Raw genomic sequence first — 21,205 nt, 5'->3', positions numbered from 1 at the left:
CCAGGGTCCCTTGCTCTCTGGGAGGTGCCTGACTAATGCCTTCTCTTCCTCATAGACCACATGGGGACAGGAGTTCTTTTCTTCCCCAGGTCACGAAGCTAAAGCAAATCTCTGAGAACTGTAATCTGGTTTCCAGAATCTTTTTCTTTTCTTTCTTTCTTTTTTTCTTTTTTTGTCTTTTTAGGGTCGCACCTGTGGCATATGGAGGTTCCTAGGCTAGGGGTCTATCGGAGCTACAGCTGTTGGCCGACGCCATAGCCACAGCAACGCCAGAGCCAAGCCGCATCTGCGACCTACGCCACAGCTCACAGCAACGACAGATCCTCAGCCCGCTGAGCAAGGCCAGGGACTGAACCTGCATCTTCATGGATGCCAGTTAGATTCATTTTGGCTTAGCTACAACGGGAACTCCCAGAATCTTTTTCTATGCTAGTAATTTTTAATCTAATGTTTGAAAAAGTTAGCAAAATTATCTTTGGAAATGATGTAATCTCCATATGTGTTTTGAGAATGACATTAGGTGACCTTATATATAAAATTATTAATTACTGACATTGCAATATATTAATATGTAAATTAAGAATTTAAAATTACTTAATAATGCACCAAAAAGTTCCCATACTTTTCATTTCTGTACCTCCTAAAGAAAACGTTTAATAAAAAAGGAAAGATGCAAAATGAATAAAAATTAAGACAAATGAATACTAAGTAGATACTTCTAAGTAGTATCTTTAGAATACATCAACTTTTCCCTTTTTAAGTGAATTTATTTGCAAATTAAAGATCCCCTTATTTGCAGTTTGAAGTAGCTGAATCTAAGGTCAGAGTATGGAAAATTGCTAGAAAATTTATTGGAACAAAATAAATGCTATATTTACCTTCACATAAAATCTGTGATGTGAAAAATGTCAAGGAAGGTAAATAAAACGATAGGAAAAAAATCTTTTCATTCCAAGTTGGTGTTCGAAGAATTTACATTACAAGAAAACCACCCTCATAAAATTATAAAAAACTAAAATTACTTTAATAAAATACATTAAAAACATCGACTACACAACTTGATTTCTTTTAAAGATAACCATCAATCTGCCAGCAGACAGAGACCACTTTAGGCTTTCATAACAAAAAACAAAATCAAAAGACTAATGAAAATTTTAAGTGGTTAGAACACAAATGGAAAAGGGTATATGTGAAGTACCATGTTAGAGTAAAAAATATTGAAGATGGAAGAATATGAGGAATATGAGAAAAGAAAGCTATTGTAACTATCATATATCTATTCTCCTTTATGCTATACATCGTTGATATGATTTGTTGACCACAATATAAGTTAATCTTATATTTATTTAGACTTCCCCAATGTGTCACAAAATAACCTTCTAAGTGGATCTTCTAAAATTTTCTACAGAATGTCAGAAGGGTAACAAATAAAAAAATTGAGTACATATTGTTCCTCACAAACTTTTCACTTTAATCTTTTCATGTAGGTCTTATGCAGTGTGCTTTATCTGGTTCTTAGTTTGGGGAGAAATATTTGAATGCATCCTGGTAACTAACGAAATAGTTTATTAAACAAATAACATTAAGAATACTGGCCTATGAAATTTAGACAACTTCGTAGTTAAACTAATAGGATGAACTAAATAAATATTATTTTCATTTAAATAGCAAAATACATTTGTCAAAGAGTAAGTTTCTTACAAGTTATTTGTAATAAAACTAAGAACTAATATAAATTGGTTTAACTTAATTCTATGCCTCAATAAAACCATTACAGGTAGTCAAGTAAAAAAGAAAACAGAAAATGGAACCATTTGGTTTGTGACACTAATTTAACAAACACAATCAAGACCTCCTTAGAACACAGTCTAGAATTAACATTTTCCTTCTGAGCTCCTGCTGCCTTTGGTGTTTATGGAAAGCATGGCCGGGAAGGTCCCCGGGAAGGATACGATCAGTGCCTTGGAATATCACACAACCTTTCACCAGCTCTCCCATGATGCAACCCACTGACCAGATATCAACTGAAAATAAAATGAAATGACAAAATTATGAAGTGCCATGAACAAAACAAAGGTGAGGAAAAGGAATTCTAACAGTATACTAAACACACAAATATGGAAAATAAATTGCTCATTAAGGGTGAACTTTTTACACAGTATGAAAGATTGCTGATCTCTATTTTGGCCTTCAGTTTGCAGCAATCTGGGCTTTTAGTGCCAAAGAGCCCAATACTTTACAGTTTCAAAAACAAAGCCCCAGAAATAAGAAGTGCTTATCCCCACGAAGATGTTTCTAGGCAAAGGCCCACCCCCACCCCCCAGCCCTTGTGGCCAGTGCCAGGTCTCTCCCTGTGAAGGATACAGTCTCTTCCTGGGAACAGGACTTTATGGAGGACCATTTCTGCCATGATGCACCCGACAGACCAGATGTCCACTACCAAACACCAGGTGATTAAAACCAGCCAGAGACCCCCACAAGCCTTTTCTCAAACCCTCCTCCCAAACAAAGACAAACCCAGCTTGTCAGCAAGACTTTTGTAAAATATGAATACTAAACCTCCAGAATGAACCTTTTCTAAACTGTCAAGTCAGCAGGGCCTCATGGGGACAGGCTTATCTGGGCTCCAGATGAGGCCAGGTCAGAGGTGACCTAACTTCTGGCCGTTCACCCTCTTTCGTGGGGTCCAGCTCAACCCCAGGCCTCAGATGCCAGGGCAGAGGGCTGTTTAGTGCCCCTGCTGGTGGGGGTCGGGTGGGAGAAGCTAACAGGGGATCTGATTTTCTCTCATGTCCACGGGGGAATGGAAGCCCACAGAGCTGTGTCTCTCAGAATGGGAACACAGGTTATAAAACATCTGAATAAACTTGAGGTGCAACTCATTTCATATGACTTGGGCAAGCTTTCAGACTCCTTTTTTCTTAACAAGGAAATGTGATTTAGTCAAAAGTCAAATTTAGACAAACTTGTCAAAAGCTAAGTTTCTAAGAGCTCTGATATTGTTAGAATAAGTTTTGTTGTTAAAAAAATACCAATTTTAGAAATATATTGGTACCATATATTTAGAAAATTTCATGGCATTACAGTAGTAAATCAACTAAAATATTAGTAGGATAATAACAACTACACCTCTCCTCAAAAAAAAAACTACCAATTCTATACATAAAAAGCACATTTTGTATTCTATTTATATCAAGTTTAAAAATAAGCAAAACCAATCTATGGTGCTGGAAATCAGGATAATGGCTTCCCTCAGGGGCTGAGACCCAAAGAGGGTCCGGAGAGTCTGGGGTGCCGCTGGTTATGTGGGTGTGCTCCGACCGAGCTGCCCACTAGGGATTTGCATACCTCCTTGTAAGTGTGTTATGCTTTGATAAATGTTCAAAAATATTAATCTCAAAAGTGAATTTTTAAAGTGAATAATTTTAACTGAAGGAAATATAAAATTAATTATTTCTCATCTGTGAACTACCATAAGCTATGTATAATACAGTCTCCATATTATATTCCATATAGTTCACAGGAAAGGGAAAAAAACTAGTGATGGCTAATAGCACTCTTTCTAAACATCTCAGCCTCTTTCAGTTCTGTCTGTACTCACCGTTCTCTTTATAGCCCATGCCCAGGATGACTTCTGGTGCCCGATAATACCGTGTCACCACATAGGGGGTCATCATAAAGTTGGTGCATGCTGTGCGGGCCAGGCCAAAGTCAAGAATCTTAAGGGTGCAATCTGATTTTACTACAATGTTGCTAGGTTTCAAATCCTAGGATAGAAATGGTTTAAATTAGAAAAATGAACCAAAGCATGCTAAGTAAACAATCTCACATTGGTAAGGATTTGTGAGGTCAGTGACTACTGAAGCATGTGAGAACGCCAGAAGGAGCAAAGTTAGAATCGAACCCTGGGATTTTTGGAACCATTTTGGAAAATTCTACCACACTGAATGTAAATGGATTAAGTGCTCCAACTAAAAGACACAGACTGGCTGAATGGATATAAAAATAAGACCCATATATATGCTGTTTACAAGGGACCCACTTCAAATCTTAGGACAATACAGACTTAAAACAAGGGGATGGAAGAAAATATTACTTGCAAATGAAAATTACAGAAAAGCAGGAGTAGCAATACTCACATCAGACAAAAGATATTTTAAAATAAAGAAAGGGAGTTCCTGTGGTGGCGCAGTGGTTAATGAATCCGACTAGGAACCATGAGGTTGCGCGTTCAATTCCTGGCCTTGCTCAGTGGGTTAAGGATCCGGCATTGCTGTGAGCTGTGGTGTAGGTTGCAGACGCGGCTCGGATCCCAAGTTGCTGTGGCTCTGGCATAGGCCGGTGGCTACAGCTCTGACTGGACCCCTAGCCTGGGAACCTCCATATGCCGTGGGAAGCGGCCCTAGAAAAGGCAAAAAGACAAAAAAATAAAAATAAAATAAAGGTCACAAGAGACAAAGACGGACGTTACCTAATGATTAAAGGATCAATCCAAGAAGGAGATAAACTAAAGAAATTTAAATCAGCCTTGAGAAGTCAGACAGTTGTCTTTACCCATGTGGAAAGCTTCATGACATTCTTTTGCTTAAAACTTTCTTGAGAACTTCCACAACACCACACCTCCCTCCATGCCTGGTCATCCTCCAGTTCCCAACCCTGTGGCTCTTTCCTGCTGTCCAACAGTAATATAATTCAAGTCACATAAGTAATTTCCATTTTCTAATAGCCACCTTAGAAAGAGTGACTAGAAAAGGTAAAATTAACATTAATAATATATTTTCTTTAATCCAGTATACCTCCATAGCATTATCATTTTAAAACATAATCAACATGGGGTTCCCATTGTGGCTAAGCAGTAACGAACCCAACTAGTATCCATGAAGATGCAGGTTCCATCCCTGGCCTTGCTCAGTGGGTTAAGGATCCGGCATTGCCGTGGCTGTGGTGTAGGCTGGCAGCTGCAGCTCCGATTCGACCCCAGCCTGGTAACTTTCATATGTTGCAGGTGTGGCCCTAAAAAGAAAAAAAAAATGTAACCCCCATATAAAAATTATTAACGAAATACTTTACATTCCTTTATTTGGGTACTGAAATCCAGTGTTTATTTACAATTAGAGCTACATTCAGAGTGCTTAATAGCCTCAGGCGGCTAGTGGCACAGGGCTAGAATTCTCCGACCCTGGAAGCTCCCAAAGGCTTCTTTCCTTGGAAGAAGAATCCCATGATCACCAACCCTAACTTCCTACCCCCTCCTCTAGGAGCCACCACTCCCCAGCATACACATGACTGAAGTCCCTCCTCTTCCCTTTCTAGCCCAGGCTCTGTGAGAGAAGGCCACTGAAGCCCTCACTCTGCTCTCAGCACCGAGTCTGACACACACAGCAGACTCACAGAAAATGTTTGCCAAGTGAATGTACACATCACACTCCATCACACTCTCAACACAACACAACTTCTACATCTGCAGTTTTTCCCCTTGTAACTCTAGGGCCTTTCTTCATGGTGAGTCCCTCACCCAAAACTCTTCCTTAGGCCATATGAATGTGACTCTTGCTTGGGATTCCAGCCTGCAAACTCACCCTGGAAACTGACTTTTAAACAATCCACATCTATTCTTTTCACAAGCAGCTACAATGTCAAACTGCCAAGTCACACCATACAGTAAAGCCTAGGAGTATTTACGTGATGTTTCAGGCTCAGCACCTGGCTGAAACGTCCCAATCCATGTGTCACCAGTGGGCATAGGTGTGTCTTAACACAGTGATGGCTGCTAAGAATTACTGGGATAAGCAGAAAAGCATTCTAAAATTAAAGCAGCTAAACTGATGCTTCATTACTACTAACTGCCCCCTTTCTAAACTTTCTGGATTCAGTAAAATATAACTTATAAATGTATATTGCTTGAAAACATAATGAGAAGTTCCCATTATGGCTCAGTGGAAACAAATCTGACTAGCATCTATGAGGATGCAGGTTCGATCCCTGGCCTTGCTCAGTGGGTTAAGGATCTGGTGCTGCCGTGAGCTGTGGTGTAGGCCAGTGGCTACAGCTCCAATTCAACCCCTAGCCTGGGAACCTCCATATGCCATGGGTGTGGCCCTAAAAAGACAAAAAAAAAAAAAAAAAAAAAAAAAAACCACAATGAAGATTTCCACCAAGTTCCATGTAGATACCCTGGCCCCAGCTGGCCCCAAAGCACTTCCCCATTCAAGTCCCAATGCGGGGAAGTGCTGAGGGGGCGCTGCCACCCAGCCCTGAAGCTGCTATTCTGCACAAAGGAAAGCCCAGGAAGGATCAGCCCCACACAAACCTGCCACCCTTTCCGTGAGGAGGCAGTGATGCAGCTAAAGTAAAACAAACCAAATCATTTCTAGCTTCCTTTTTTAAAATCAAAGAATATGGCAAGAACCATTGTATTTCTCAATGTATAATTCAGGATACAAATTACTATGGATAAAATGATGCTCAACTGTATGAAAATTAAAATTCCAAACAAGGAATGACTTTTAGTCTCTCCTCTGGCAATGAGAAAAAGAATGGCAACACCCGTATTGGAGGAAGAAGCAGAAATGGACCCTTCCTTATACTCTTGGTAGGGGTGTCAACAGGTGCTTTCTTTTAGGAGACTGGTATTTTACAAATTTGAAATGTCTATACTTTACTACCCAGCAGCCCCTGAATCAAAACTGGTCTTTAACACACAGCCACGTGAACAAGGATGATTAGAGCAATGCCACCAGCCAGCCTGATCAACTGCTGAGTGATTAGAAAATTGTCCTTGTCCAGGAGTCTGGGGTTATAGATGCAAACTATTGCATCTGGAGTGGATAAGCAATGAGATCCTGCCGTATAGCACAGGGAACTATATCCAGTCACCTGTGATGGAACATGATATTATGACTGGATCACTTTCCGGTATAGTACAAATTGACAGAACACTGTAAATCAACTATAATGGAAAAAATAAAAATCATAACATTAAAAAAAAAAAAGAAAATGGTCCTCTTGCACTCATCTTGTCGGAACAACATACTTTACTGCCATCTGCTGGAAAACCATGATAATAAAGTGCAAACCAGGCTGTCAAAGGTGTGTATAGTTCCTCCTGGCAGAACGGGGAGAGGTGGCCTGCCTCCCAAAGGCCTGTCAAAGGGGAGTTTCCTTAATTAAAGAGGGCCCAGGGCTCCTGGGGCTCCTCACATGCATAGCTGCTCTCTCATCAGTCCCCACACATAACCAGAGGCAGCTTTCCACAAAGGAACTGGACTTGCAGGCTGAAGATGGCAAAGACATTTCTGCCCCTTCAAATCTTAAAACTGTCCCAAACAAGGAAAATAAGAAACACATTAAAATACAAGTGACACCTAAATTTAGGGTCTTGATCCACAGAGTGTGGGGACAGCTACCAGAGCCTAGCATCCCTGGGGCAGCCAAGAAGGGTGCGTGAAACATCTGTGTAGCCAAAGAAGGGTAAGAGCAGAGGAGGGGGGAGTTCCTGATGTGGTGCATAGAGACTGGTGGCATTTTGGGAGCACTGGGACACAGGTTCAATCCCTGGCCTGGCACAGTGGGTTAAGGATCTGGGCATTGCCACAGCTGCAGCTTAGGTTGCAACTACAGTTTGGATATGATCCCCGGCCTGGGGATTCCATATGCCAAGGGGGAGCCAAAAAGAGAAAAAAAAAAAAAAGGAGCAGAGGAGTGGGAGGTTGTGGGCATCACTATTCCTTGTGGGTTCTTGGTCTGGAACTCAGTGACTGAGAGGTGTCCTAGGAGGGAAGACCCTGCACACTATAATAAGTGTCCATTACCCTGATTGTACCTGGGCCAGGAAACTAGACATTTGGAGAAGTACTGGACACACGTTGTGAGTGGACACAATGGGAATTCCTCATCCTCTTCTCCAATCAGTATGGAAGGATGCATCTGCCCAGTCAATGACTAACGTGTTACACCTGAGGACTTACTAATTTGCTCTAGCAACAATGCCGTGTCCGGCACAGCAGTTGCAATCAGGACTACTGATAAGCTAAGCCTCAGGAGTCTAACATTCATCTAGTTTTTTCCAGGACTGGACCAGTGAATTAAGATATGAGAGGGGCTACTATCCTGGCATTCTTTAGGTTTTAATGGCAGCACTTAATCTCCTTTATTCTCCCTCACGTCCTAGAGTTCGATCATGTTTCTGATGTACTATCTTTTTTTTTTTTTTTTTTTTTTTGCAATTTCTTGGGCCGCTCCCACGGCATATGGAGGTTCCCAGGCTAGGGGTCCAATCAGAGCCATAGCCGCCAGCCTACGCCAGAGTCACAGCAACAAGGGATCTGAGCCACGTCTGCAACCTACACCACAGCTCACAGCAATGCCGGATCCTTAACCCACTGAGCAAGGCCAGGGATCGAACCCGCAACCTCATGGTTCCTAGTCGGATTTGTTAACCACTGAGCCACGACGGGAACTCCCTGGATGTACTATCTTGAGGGGCGCAGTTTCAGGTTTCACTCAGCCTTCCGCATCATAACTCTTCCCTCACAGACCAATGTAGGGGTCATTCCAACTGCCAAGTGTATCAGTTCCAGTGACACAATGAGGGACTGAGAGGATGATCAATGGGTAGGTCCATGGACCCAGTAGCCCATTGTGAGCCATGACACTCAGACCCCTCATGAATGAAGATCTGGGTCACATCCAGGTAAGGCACAGAGACCTGCCAAGGGATGGCTGAGAGTAGGAATAATGGAGAAGACAGAGAATGAGTACCCATTGTGGCCTCGAGATCAACTGTAGTGACAAGGGGCTACAGTTTTCCCCTTCCCCTCAGGAAGGGGGGTCCAAGGGGAGCCTGAGGGGCTCCTGACCTATATGGAGAAGCAGAGCTGAGGGAGGCAAGGGTTGATGGTTGTGGCCATGAAAATGCTTGCATGGAGTACAAGTGACAGACACCCCACTGAGGTGCCCTGACATTCCCCACTGCTCATGACAAGGCCACACACCCCATGGCGGCTCTTGGCCAGTGACTGCACAGGGAAGGAGGGCCATTCCTATGAGACACCAGATTCCTTTAAGACTTAGGAGCCAGCAAACTCTCCAAGAGCTGCACTGCATCCTGCAGTCAGCTCCCAATCTTCCTTCATGTCCTCTCTACTCTCAGGAGTCAGACTGTGCTGCCCTCTGCCAGCTTCCCCACCTCCTGACTCACTCCTCCCAGTCTTCCTCACAGGCTTTCTCTCAATGCATCTCTTGCATATCTAATGCCACTGTGGTACACTAGTGCCTTCAGTGAAAAAGCCCACATGCTCTACGGGGATGGGAAAGAGAGAGGAATAAAAGACTTGGCCAAGTAAACCTCAACCTCAGTGAGTGGCTCACAGTGAGATAAGGTGGACCGCACACTTAGGAAGGGCTGAGGAAGTGAATGACAGGAGCTGTGGAAGGCAGGTGGGGCAGGGAGCAAGACAGGGAGGGATATTTAGGGGAAGGGTCACAGAAAGATAAAGGGAGACCTCTCAGATGCCCCACTCCACTCCAGAAGAGAGGCCTTGGTTCCTTCTTCAGTCCTACTGGCCTATTACCTAGAGAAATTGAAACCAAGTTTCCAGACTCAGGCCTCAGGCACAATACCAACGGATCTGCTGGTATGAGGCACGGGGAGGGCATGGGTGAGGGGCCCAGCCAGAAGACATGGCGTTGTAGTGGAGGGCTGCATTCTGCCACGTGAAAAGCCCAGCCCCACCCCTCACAGCTCTCACACTAGCAACCAGGTTAATCTCCCTCGGTCAGGAAACCAGAGCCTTTCCTAGAGAAACTAAATGATGCCCAGGGAAAAGACCTGCAAAGAGACACCATGGCTACCTGTTGCCCTAGAGAAAAATCTCTCATTCAACAATCCCAACCCATGTACTTCCACTTGGCCTTCTAATGCTTCAGTCTTAAATGGGATCAGTAACGGAAGATCCCAGCAGACATGTGCAGAATGCCTCATATATGTCAGGGAAAGAACAAACATACTAAAAAAGGAACTCGAGGGAAAGAAAAAAAAAGCAGGCAGAAATAAAAAACTTCAAAGAAAGTTTATCTTTGTAGAGTGATAATGTCTTCATGAAAGAAGAACGAAATGCTATTTATAATAGCCAAGACATGGAAGCAAATAAAGTGCCCATCAACAGATGACTAGATTAATAACATTTTATATATATGTGTGTGTGTATACACAATCGAATATATAAATATAATCAAATATTACTCAACCATAAAAAATGAAATACTGCCATTTGCAGCAATGTGGATGGCTCGAGAGAACATTATGCTTAATGAAATAAATCAGATAAAGACAAATACCATATGACATCACTTAAAATCTAAAAAAAATACAAATGTATATATGTACAAAACAGGAACAGACTCACAGATAAATGGAAGTTCCCAGGCTAGGGGTCCAATCGGAGCTACAGCTACCCACCTACACCACAGCCACAGCAACTCTGAGCCATGTCTGCGACCTACACCACAGCTCATGGCAACATTTAACCTTAACCCACTAAGCGAGGCCAGGGATCGAACCCCTATCCTCATGGATCCTAGTTGGGTTCATTACTGCTGAGCCACATCAGGAACTCCTATAGAACTATTTGATTCTTGAAAAAAAAAAAAAATCAACCAACTCATTCGACAAGTTGCAGAATGGTTATATACAAGACGATCTTGTTTTTGAAAAACACAAATTAAAAAGGACATAAATATAAACAGATACACTGATATTTAGTAGAAAGTTGTGTCAGTGTAAAGCTAGGAAGGAAACGATCACTGGTCTCCTCCAGGTGACAATGGAAGATCGGGTGACTTTCATTCCATTTAATTGGTTGAATTACGCAAGGTAAAAAGTGGTGGGATTATGGGTGTTTTATTTTTCGAGTAATTCAATTTCATGTTTAGTATGAAACATCTTAGTAAATAAAACTGAATGTATGTGTCTATGTCTAAGGTATACTATACAGAAAAAGGACAGGAAAAGATCACAAAAAGCTGTTAATACACTAAAGGACTAACTGCAGCTCATCACCTCTTGGGGTGGGGGCTGTGCAAACAGGTGCCTTCTCTACCTTTCCTACAATGAGCATATGGTGCTTTCACAGCAAACATGAAGCCTGCAAGATCCATGAATGTATGAACAGGAGGGTACAAGATAAGCAGAGGGAGACCCATTAGAGAGGTAAACAGGATGGAGAGGTAGTTAGTGGAATCATGCTGGGTAAACCAAAAACTTCCCTGGACCCTATGTAACCTTCTGGTCTACAGGCAGGGGCCTAAGCTGCAGGGACCAAACATCCCCTAACAGGCACGTGTATGCTGCAGCACTTATGAGGATCCTGGAATGGGAGGCTATTGCTTCCCTACACATCTCTGGGGCAGAGACGGGAGAAACAAGCAAGATAAACCATGTCCTTTTACAAAATCAATAAGGCCTAACATAATGAAGCCTAATAATCTGGGAACTTATTCTCAAGCATGACTTTAATACAAAATATATTTAAGAAATACCAAGAGTGCCTTAATTTATATAATGGCCAGTGACTATTTTAGGAAAAGAAATGGAATAGTATGCTGGGAAGTCTTTATCTGTAATTAAAAAGATGTGCTACTATTTTTAAAGAAAACTTATCAACAGAATTTATATTATTTTAACTGAACAGTTGGTGGCAGCAAAGGCTGTACTTAAATGACTGCACACTGGTCAGGAATCTTTCTGCCCAGCCCCCATCAGGCACTGGCCTCAGGCTGTAGACACGACTCAGGCCTCAGTCTCCTGATAAGGAGCAAGGGCTTGGCCTTCTGGATTGGTGGGCTCTGCTACCTCTTTAGGCTTCTGTTCTGTGGCTATGATGGAATCAACCTTTCCTGGCACCCAACAGATCCCAAAGAATTACTACTACTGCGCTATCAAGAATCTCTCTATTCTTCTTTGTATGAACAGGCTTCATTGTTCTTGTCCCACTATCTTCTTCCCCACACAGATTTTAGTTCAGAGAAAATACAACTTTTTGCTGTTAAAACATAATACTGAAAGACAGTCGGTCAACAAAATTAGTATAGTAATAATTTAAGGAATGCTAAGAATGTTTCCAATAAAACCATATTATCTCTACCTCTAGTCTCACTCAACATTTTAGTTGTTTAAAAAAATTTCATTATGTTCCACTCACTTGGTGATACCAATCAAAAGATAACAAAAACTCATAATACCAGCTTAGAAAATTACATTATATCTCCCTGGTTTTAAAATATTACTCCCTGACAGTACAGGCAACACCATCATTCAAACTAGAGCCCTGGCCTGGTCAAGATGTCTATGTGGAGTTCCCTGATGGTCTAGTAGTTAGGACTCAGCGCTTTCCCCACTGTAGCCTGGGTTCAATCCCTGGTCTGGGAACTGAGATCCCACATCAAGCTGCTGCATGACTGTGGCCAAAAAAACCCCCCAAAAACAAAAAACAAAAAAGTTTGCCTGGAGTCTTTCCAAAAAATCCCACCAGTATGGCTGGGATGTTGGTGTGGCAGAACTTCGCAATGTAAGAAATGAATATTTGGGCCATAATTCACATAAGATTTCTCAAACAACTGTATCATACTACCTTGGCCTCTAACTCTCCTCCACCCCAAATCCAACTTCCTTGCTCACTAAAAACAGGATTTCAAATATGGCAAAAATATTAACAAAGGTAAATCTGGTTAAATAGTATTCTGAATTTCTTTGTCCTCCTCTTGCAATTTTCCTCTAAGTTTTAAATTACTTCAAAATCACATAGGTAGGTCCAGGTAAATCAGGCATTTCACAAATATCTTCTAATGTCCACAATATTTGGAAAAGTAACACGATCTCATGGTTTATTTGGATTTTCAACATTGAAAATTTAAGTTCTTCTGTATCTGGAGAGTATGAAAATAAAATGGTTGTGATTTTAAAAAAAATCAATATGATATCACTTACTCTATGAATTATACCAGCTGAATGCAGATGTTTAATACCACAGAGCATTTGGTAAAGAAGGTAGGACATTCTTTCATGATCCAACTCCATATGAATAACCTGACATAAGTTAGCATCCATTAATTCCATAACCAAATACCTGAGGAAATAAATGATCAGCCATGTATACATGAAAATTATCCAAAATTCTTTTATGGTTATTAAATCAGAATTTTTATGAAATAGTAATAACTTACTCTGCACTGGTTAAAGTAAAAAGATAACTTATTTTCTCTAAACATTTATAAGGTATCTTGAAAAGCAGTAAATGTACAATGAAACTCTGTAAAAGTTTTCAAAAAATAAAAATTAACAATAAATGCCTTTCAAGTTAAATACAAAACAATTTTTATATCATAGTCAATAGAATCTTAAACATTCAAATTCTCCTACATCTTAAAATTTTTGCTATTGGATCATTCTTAGCAATATAGTAACCATACTATTACTGCTCTCATCTTAAGAGAACTTTTGACCTTACTTCCCCCAGCAGCTACCATTCCATATTTTTGCTCTCTTTGCAAAGGAAAACTCCCCTAAGAGGTGTCTGTAGTTGCCAACTCCAATTTTTCTCTCATATTTCCTTAATCTCACTTTAATCAGGCTTTTGCCTTCACTGCTTTGCTGAAACTGTCCTCAAGGCTCCTGATGTGTTTCATGATGCTAAATCCAAGAGCCAGTCCTACAATCCCTGGCCAACTGTGCCCTTTTCCTACCTCAGCTTCTGACTGTTGAAGTGCCAATACTCGGTCCTTGACCTGCTTTTCTCTAACTGCACCCAGTCTTGGTGATCTTCTCTACTCTCCAGTCTCAAAACTTTAAATAGCATCTATAGACTGTCAACTCTCAAATTAATACCTGCAACACAGACTTCCCTCCTGAGCTCCAGGCTCATTTATCTACCTGCCTACTTCACAGTTCCACTTGGGTGTCCAAGAGACATCTTGAAATCCACATCCAGAACTGAGCTCCTGATGCTTCGCTACCCCCTAATCTGTTCTTCCAGTAGCTTTCCTCATCTCAGTTGAGAACACTTTTATCCTTCAGGTGCTTAGGCCAAAACTCCAGGTGCTGTTCTCAACTTCTCTTTCTCTCACACTCACCCCTCTAAGAACAAACACTGCAATTGTACCTTCAAAACAGTTTCAGTATCCAATCTCTTGCCTTTACCATCACTATCACCCTTCTGGTCTAAACACAGCCACTATGATCTCTCACCTGAATTGATGCAATAGCCTCCTGACTGGTCTTTTGTGTTTTACCCGTTACAATGGGTTCTCAACCCAGAAACCAAAGTTATTCTTTTTTTTTGTTGTTGTTTTTGTTTTTTTGCTATTTCTTTGGGGCTGCTCCCACGGCACATGGAGGTTCCCAGGCTAGGGGTCGAATCAGAGCTGTAGCCACTAGCCTACACCAGAGCCACAGCAACGCGGGATCCGAGCCATGTCTGCAACCTACACCACAGCCCACGGCAACGCCGGATCGTTAACCCACTGAGCAAGGGCAGGGACCAAACCCGCAACCTCATGGTTCCTAGTCAGATTCGTTAACCACTGCGCCACAACAGGAACTCCGAAAGTTATTCTTTTAAAATGTAAGTCAGATAAGCTCACTTCTTGGCTGAAAGTCTTACTAGTTTGCTTTAGAGTAAAGGAAAATCCTTACAATGGTCTAGAGGTCCAGCAGTGTCTGGCTCTGTCACTTCTCTGAGCCCACCTCTACTGCCTGTTCCTTCTATCTTGATTCTTCTGCCTTCTCCCAAATATTTATAGAACTAAACCCCTCAATCCTTTCAAGGCTTTCCTCAAATGTCACCAATCCAGTGAGGTCCCTCCCTAACCACCCTTCTTAAAATTGCAACATCCTAAAGAAGGACATCATTTATTTGTTATTTTGATTGTCTATCTTCCCTTGCTTTCCAGCAAGCTCTAGAAAGAAATACAACCACCTGCAATTCTTAAATAATAAAAGGAATTTTTGCCTGTTTTGGTTACTAAAGTATGCCAAGTTCAAGAGATAGTCTAGCACACAGTCGGCAATCAAATATTTGTTGAGCTAATGAATACACCAATAAATTTAGGGTGAGGTTAGGCATTATATCTCAATAACAAATTAACATTTCATTTTATTGTTAAAAAGATGATTCTATTTCAGATTTTGGAAACAGACAATATTTAATGACTTACCCATTTCAAATAATAATTGTAAACACCTGAACCCTACAATCTGGGCTTTCAGAGGACTGGAGAAAAACATTTTATATTTAAGTAAAGCAAATCAGCAGCACTAATAATACTGTCTGCTCTGAAGAAGTATTTTCAGGCATCCTTTATCTGTCATAGAAATGATAACCATCCAGGAATAAATAGTTGAATATTATTATTATCCATTTTCCTTGATATTTTCCTCCTACAGAGAAAAGTGGCTAAGCAATCATTAAAAATGTATTGCCAACTACATTTCCTAAGTTAAAAAAGCAGTTACTTTCTTTTTTAAGTTTTCAGTCTATGATGCACAGTATACTACTCAATAAAAATAATACTTACACATCTTGGAATTCTTCTAAAGTTTTTTGTGGTGTAAACACATTTAACAAACTAATTATCTGAAAAGAGAAAATTACATGTCAGCATGTCAAATGACTCTACATGATTATAAAAATTAACTTTAACAGTAAAATGTATTAAAACTGGAAAAAATTACAGAACTCAGTATTTAGTATTGTTGTTATTGCTTTTACCCAAACATTCTATTACATAGCATTTGAAAAAGTTAAATGATTAGGATTCTCACCTTGGAAATAAGATACACTTTTAATCAAACCACTTTTATGTATCCCTAGTAACTCATTATCACAGAATTTTAACACATAATGTCTTCCTGGCTTTGAACATAAAACAGTAGTGATTACACGTAGAAAAATACTGAAAAAAAGCAATATGTTAACCCTGAAAAGAAGGGTTCAAGAACTGACCCCACTACAGGCCTTGGTCCTGGCACCCCAACAGCTAAACAATGAATCCTGCTATTGGAGCATCAAACACACATTCTCAATCATTTCAAATGACTGAGAGAAAGAAAGATGAATTATTCAGTATATAGGATTGGGGTGGCTGGCTAGCCAAGGAAAAAATAAAACTGGAACTATACTTCAATCTTTTTTTTTTATTTTTTATTTTATTGAGCGCTTCTTCTTCTTCTTTTTTTTTTTTTTTTTGGTCTTTTTGCCATTTCTAGGGCCACTTCTGCGGCATATGGAGATTCCCAGGCTAGGGGTCGAATCAGAGCTGTAGCGTCTGGCCTACACCACAGCCACAGCAACTTGGGATCCGAGCCGCGTCTGCAACCTACACCACAGCTCACAGCAACGCCGGATCCTTAACCCACAGAGCGAGGCCAGGAATCGAACCCACGACCTCATGGTTCTTAGTCGGATTCGTTAACCACTGAGCCACGACGGGAACTCCCATACTTCAATCTTTATACCTAGATAAACTCAAAATGGAACAAAAATTTAAATCTAAAACATGAGGAGTTCCTGTCGTGGTTCAGCAGTAACCAATCTGACTAGTATCCATGAGGACGCAGGTTCAATCCCTGGCCTTGCTCAGTGGGTTAAGGATACAGTGTTGCTGTGAGCTGTGGCGTAGGTCACAGATGCAGCTCGGATCTGGCATTGCTATGGCTGTGGCGTAGGCCAGCAGCTGTAGCTCTGATTTGACCTCTAGGCTGGGAACCTCCACATGACACAGGTGCAGCCCTAAAAGACAAACGTAAATAAATAAATAAATCTAAGACATGAAACGATGAAACATTTAAATACGGATAAACATCCTCCCTTCTGCTCTGCCTGTCCTATCACCTCCTCAGAATTCTGGTGTAGAAAAGCCTTTTCTAAGCATGACAGGAAACCTAGATTTGATTACATTAAAGAAACAAAATCAGTATGGCAAAAACCTAAATTAGAACCTAAATTTTCTTCTACAGAGAAAGAAAGGTCAGGTGGAAGAGAAGTAGTGGGAAGTATATTAACAGCTTTAGTACACAAAGATCTTCAATAAATGATAAGAAAGAAGCCCACAGTCCTAGAGAAAAATGGACAAAAGCCATGGAAAACAAATTCTCAAGAAATAAAAATGACTAATTGAGATATGGAAAGAAATTCAATCTTACAAATAAAAGTAAGGCATTATTTGTCATCTATCAATTTGGTAGGTAAAACAAAACAATCAACAATATGCAATTCTGGGATATTTTAAAATATAAGACATTCTCAGATACTCAATGAAAATGTAAAACTAACAAGCTTCCTTGAGGTGAATTTGTCAGCATATATTAAGACCAGAAGTGTGCATACGCTTTGACCCTTCAATCTTGGCTAAGGAATTCACATGGACAAGTGTGCAAAGATGCATGTTTAAGGATGTTCACTACAGCACTGCTTATAGTAGCAAAAAACTGGAAACAATATTAATATCCGAGAATAAGTGATTGGTTAAATAAATTACTGTGCATCTTTACTATGTAGGCATTTTAAAAATGGTTTATATCTATGTTCCTTAATGTATATGAGATCTAGCAGCATTCCACTGGGAAAAAGCAGGATGCATCAAAATGTAACTGACCTGTTTATGGATGTGTGTATATACATGCATAAGAATGCCCACCAAAATGTGATCTGCTGGTGATGGGATTCAAGGATTTTTGCCTTTTTGTTGATACTGTTTGAAGTTTTAAAAATTTTTCTGTAACTTAAAAAAATTATTTATTTTTACTTAGTGTAAAATAAAGCATGAATTGGAGGAATTAAAAACAAACTCAGGAGTTCCCATCGTGGCGCAGTGGTTAACGAATCCAACTAGGAACCATGAGGTTGCGGGTTCGGTCCCTGCCCTTGCTCAGTGGGTTAACGATCCCGCATTGCCATGAGCTGTGGTGTAGGTCACTGACGCGGCTCGGATCCCGTGTTGCTGTGGCTCTGGCGTAGGCCAGTGGCTACAGCTCTGATTGGACCCCTAGCCTGGGAACCTCCATATGCCGTGGGAGCGGCCCAAAGAAATAGCAAAAAGACAAAAAAAAAAAAACAAACTCAAACTACAGACTCAAAAGATTAAACCTATCTTGTTTAATATCCCTACACCAGAAAAATCCAGCATAAATGTTACAATAAAGGGAACCATAGAGAGTTGAGTATAATCTTAAATATTTATCTTCCTGTAACAAAAAGAGATCACATGGAAGGGAGATCTCCAAAGCCCTTTCCAGACTTAACATTTTATGATGTTATAACATGGCAAGGTTATTAAAATCATGTTCAAAATAATGCCTGGGGATCAGTAACAGAACATAAAATGTGCCTGAGAGTACCTTATTTTCTAGAGACATACTATTTTTCCTTAAAAATTATAATCCTTTGATTTCTACAGAGATAGTAAGTACACCTATCTTGAATATAACATCATCTACCAATATTTACTTAAATAAATGTGAATATGTGAAAAATGTTCTAAAAAGTATTTAGATTTTTCTCAATTTGCCAGGTCAATATTGTTGCCATTGTATAGACTCTGAAATAGTGAAAAACAAATGGTTACAAGGTTAATTGACATTCTCCTCCCTGTTGAGTGACTTAAATTCCTATGGGCCATGATGCCTCTTGCTGACTTCAATATCCCCAATGATGATTATGAATTTTATCAATAAAATATAAAATAGTATTTTTATCCCTATTTTATCCTAGGTGTAAACTTAGTGTATTTCCGAATTCAGAAGATTATCACATCATCGGCAACACTGAAGAGGAAACAGAGGAAATATAGACATAACTTACATTTTTATGATTGACACATTTTAAGAGGACAAGTTCACGATAAGCTCTCTTTGCATGAGTTTGATTCTGAAAAGGACGGCTTAGTTTCTTGACTGCAACATTTATCCCAAGAACTGTATCAAAAGCAGCACTATAATTAAGAAATATAATAAACAATCCATTAGAAAGATTTTGGAAAATACAGAAATGTAGAATGTACATTCAATGTATTATCTTTTTTAAAAAAATGAGTAACGAATAAAGAAAAATCTGCTTGCTTTCACTCAGGGTACTGCTACACATGAGGAGCAAGCTGAGTTGGCTAAGAGTACAGGATGGACTGACTGCTTTGCAGAGGCACCAACATGGAAGTAGCCGCTAGGGTGGGATTCAGCAATCCTTTGCACGCTGATGTCTCATTATATTAGTTGAGATTATTAAGTTCAATCAAACAATACAGAGTACATAAAACTGATCAAGAAACAAAATCTTCAGTTTAAATATGCCAGTAAGTTGAAAAAAAAAAAGGCACTGAAATAAAATACATGTACTATGTTGTTATTATTGTTACCTTTTGGCTACTTCTCAGGGATTAAAAGCTACTAAAATTTGAGAACCTAAGCACCATTTAAAATATTATTTCTATTTATTCTATTCAGTTTATAAAACTGTTTACACTTATTCACTTCTATTAATAATATTTGCCAAAAAATACTAACTTAATTTTATCTTCTTTTTTTTTTTTGTCTTTTGTTGTTGTTGCTATTTCTTGGGCCGCTCCCGCGGCATATGGAGGTTCCCAGGCTAGGGGTTGAACCGGCCTACGCCAGAGCCACAGCAACGCGGGATCCGAGCCATGTCTGCAACCTACACCACAGCTCACGGCAACGCCGGATCGTTAACCCACTGAGCAAGGGCAGGGACCGAACCCGCAACCTCATGGTTCCTAGTCGGATTCGTTAACCACTGCGCCACGACGGGAACTCCCTATCTTCTTTTTTTAATTGAAGGCTATCTGCTGTAGCATTCGGTTAAGAATTATTAGAAACTTCCTGTTACTTTGGAATTATTCTTTTAAATTCAGTTCACATGTGTACATGTATACAGAGATGTAAAAATCACATGCCCACATGCAAATGTGATAGTCATATGAATTATAAATGTTAAATAGAAATCTATTTGTGAAACAAATCATTAATATATACACCGTGATTTGTACTTATATATATATATATATATATATATATATATATATATATATATATTTCTTAGTCTCAAGAATTTAAAAACAGACATACCTTTTTTGGTTTCAAAAGTTTTTGTTCAATGAGCCAAATGGACTAGTTCTGAATTATCTGAGTGGACACATGCTTCCTCACTCCTAGTTCCAACTGAATGAGCTACCTTCAATTATTCCTGGCTTTACTTCTTAGAGTCACATCTCAACTCCAAAGAATACACTTTTATTACTATTTCCTCACTTATCAAATTTAGAAATTATCTCTTTACTCCCCATTAGGAAAACTGAGGATTTAATCACTTAGTTGAAACCCCCAACTGCTCCCAGTTTTTCGCTCTTATGTTATTTTTAACTTTTCCCTTGGTCACCCTTGTAACTTTAAATAACATGCTTAAACTTATTGCATCAGTTTCCAAAGGAGGAGTTCCCAATGTGGCTCAGTGGTAACAAACTGGACTAGTATCCATGAGGATGCAGGTTTGATCCCTGGTCTCACTCAGTAGGTTAAGGATCAGGCATTGTCCTGAGCTGTGGTGTAGGTCATAGATGAGACTCGCATCCTGTGTTGCTGTGGCTGTGGCTGTGGCTGTGGCTGGCAGCTGCAGCTCTGATTCGACTCCTAGCATGGGAACTTCTACATGCCACATGCACAGCCCTAAAACAAAAACCAAAAAAAACAAAAACAAAAAAACCTTCCAAAGGAGGCTCTTGCTCCTGAGTATTTAAGATGAGACTATTACACTTCATCTCCTTTTCCTCCAGCTCTCTACTCTCTTTTCCTCCAAAATTTGTTTTAAACAGTCAAGCTTGATAAAACATCTATTCAATTTCTACAATTAAGTCTTCGGTATTTCTACTTTAGGTGTGTCTGAAAGTTGAAAATCAAGACACAGAGTGTATGTATGTATGTGTGTTTATGTAAGTATTCCTAATTGCATAGGTGGGGTTATATTTCATTTTCTAAAGGTCACATGATCCTTGCTGCCTCTCATCAGAGAATGAGACTGTTTCTAGCATCAAGATCAAAAGGATTCTCTTCTTGCATTCCATCAGTTGCTAAAACTTCATGTCCTTTTACTTGTGTTTTATTCTTAGACCATGACTTTTTCTAGCTTTTCCACCACGAGTTTCT

The 21,205-nt window shown here is 40.0% G+C and overlaps 1 protein-coding gene across 17 annotated transcripts in view; it reads right to left on the bottom strand.

Moving 5' to 3' along the window:
* MAPK9 (mitogen-activated protein kinase 9) overlaps positions 1-21,205 on the bottom strand; it is a 60,637-nt gene that overhangs the window by 15,102 nt on the left and 24,330 nt on the right. For 12 of the 17 annotated variants that reach the window (XM_005661444.4, XM_003354171.6, XM_005661439.4 and 9 more), the window contains 5 exons: positions 18,855-18,984; positions 15,571-15,629; positions 12,986-13,124; positions 3,602-3,767; positions 1,953-2,024 (listed from right to left, as the gene is read on the bottom strand). In XM_005661444.4, coding sequence (XP_005661501.1) covers positions 1,953-2,024; positions 3,602-3,767; positions 12,986-13,124; positions 15,571-15,629; positions 18,855-18,984 — 566 coding nt within the window. Of the gene's footprint in view, positions 1-1,952; positions 2,025-2,364; positions 2,437-3,601; positions 4,379-4,976; positions 6,137-12,985; positions 13,125-15,570; positions 15,630-18,854; positions 18,985-21,205 lie in introns of those variants that run through there. The other 5 variants (XM_085013608.1, XM_005661441.4, XM_085013612.1 and 2 more) reach the window with 3 other exon arrangements.

Source organism: Sus scrofa, chromosome 2 (assembly GCF_054392235.1).
Source record: "Sus scrofa isolate SSC_HxYL_T2T_F1_AM1 chromosome 2, Sscrofa_HxYL_maternal_Yorkshire_Landrace_v2.0, whole genome shotgun sequence".
In the NCBI taxonomy this organism is placed as follows: domain Eukaryota; kingdom Metazoa; phylum Chordata; class Mammalia; order Artiodactyla; family Suidae; genus Sus; species Sus scrofa.
The sequence above is the reverse complement of the archived record's forward strand: the minus strand, read 5'-3'. Positions and strand labels throughout refer to the sequence as shown.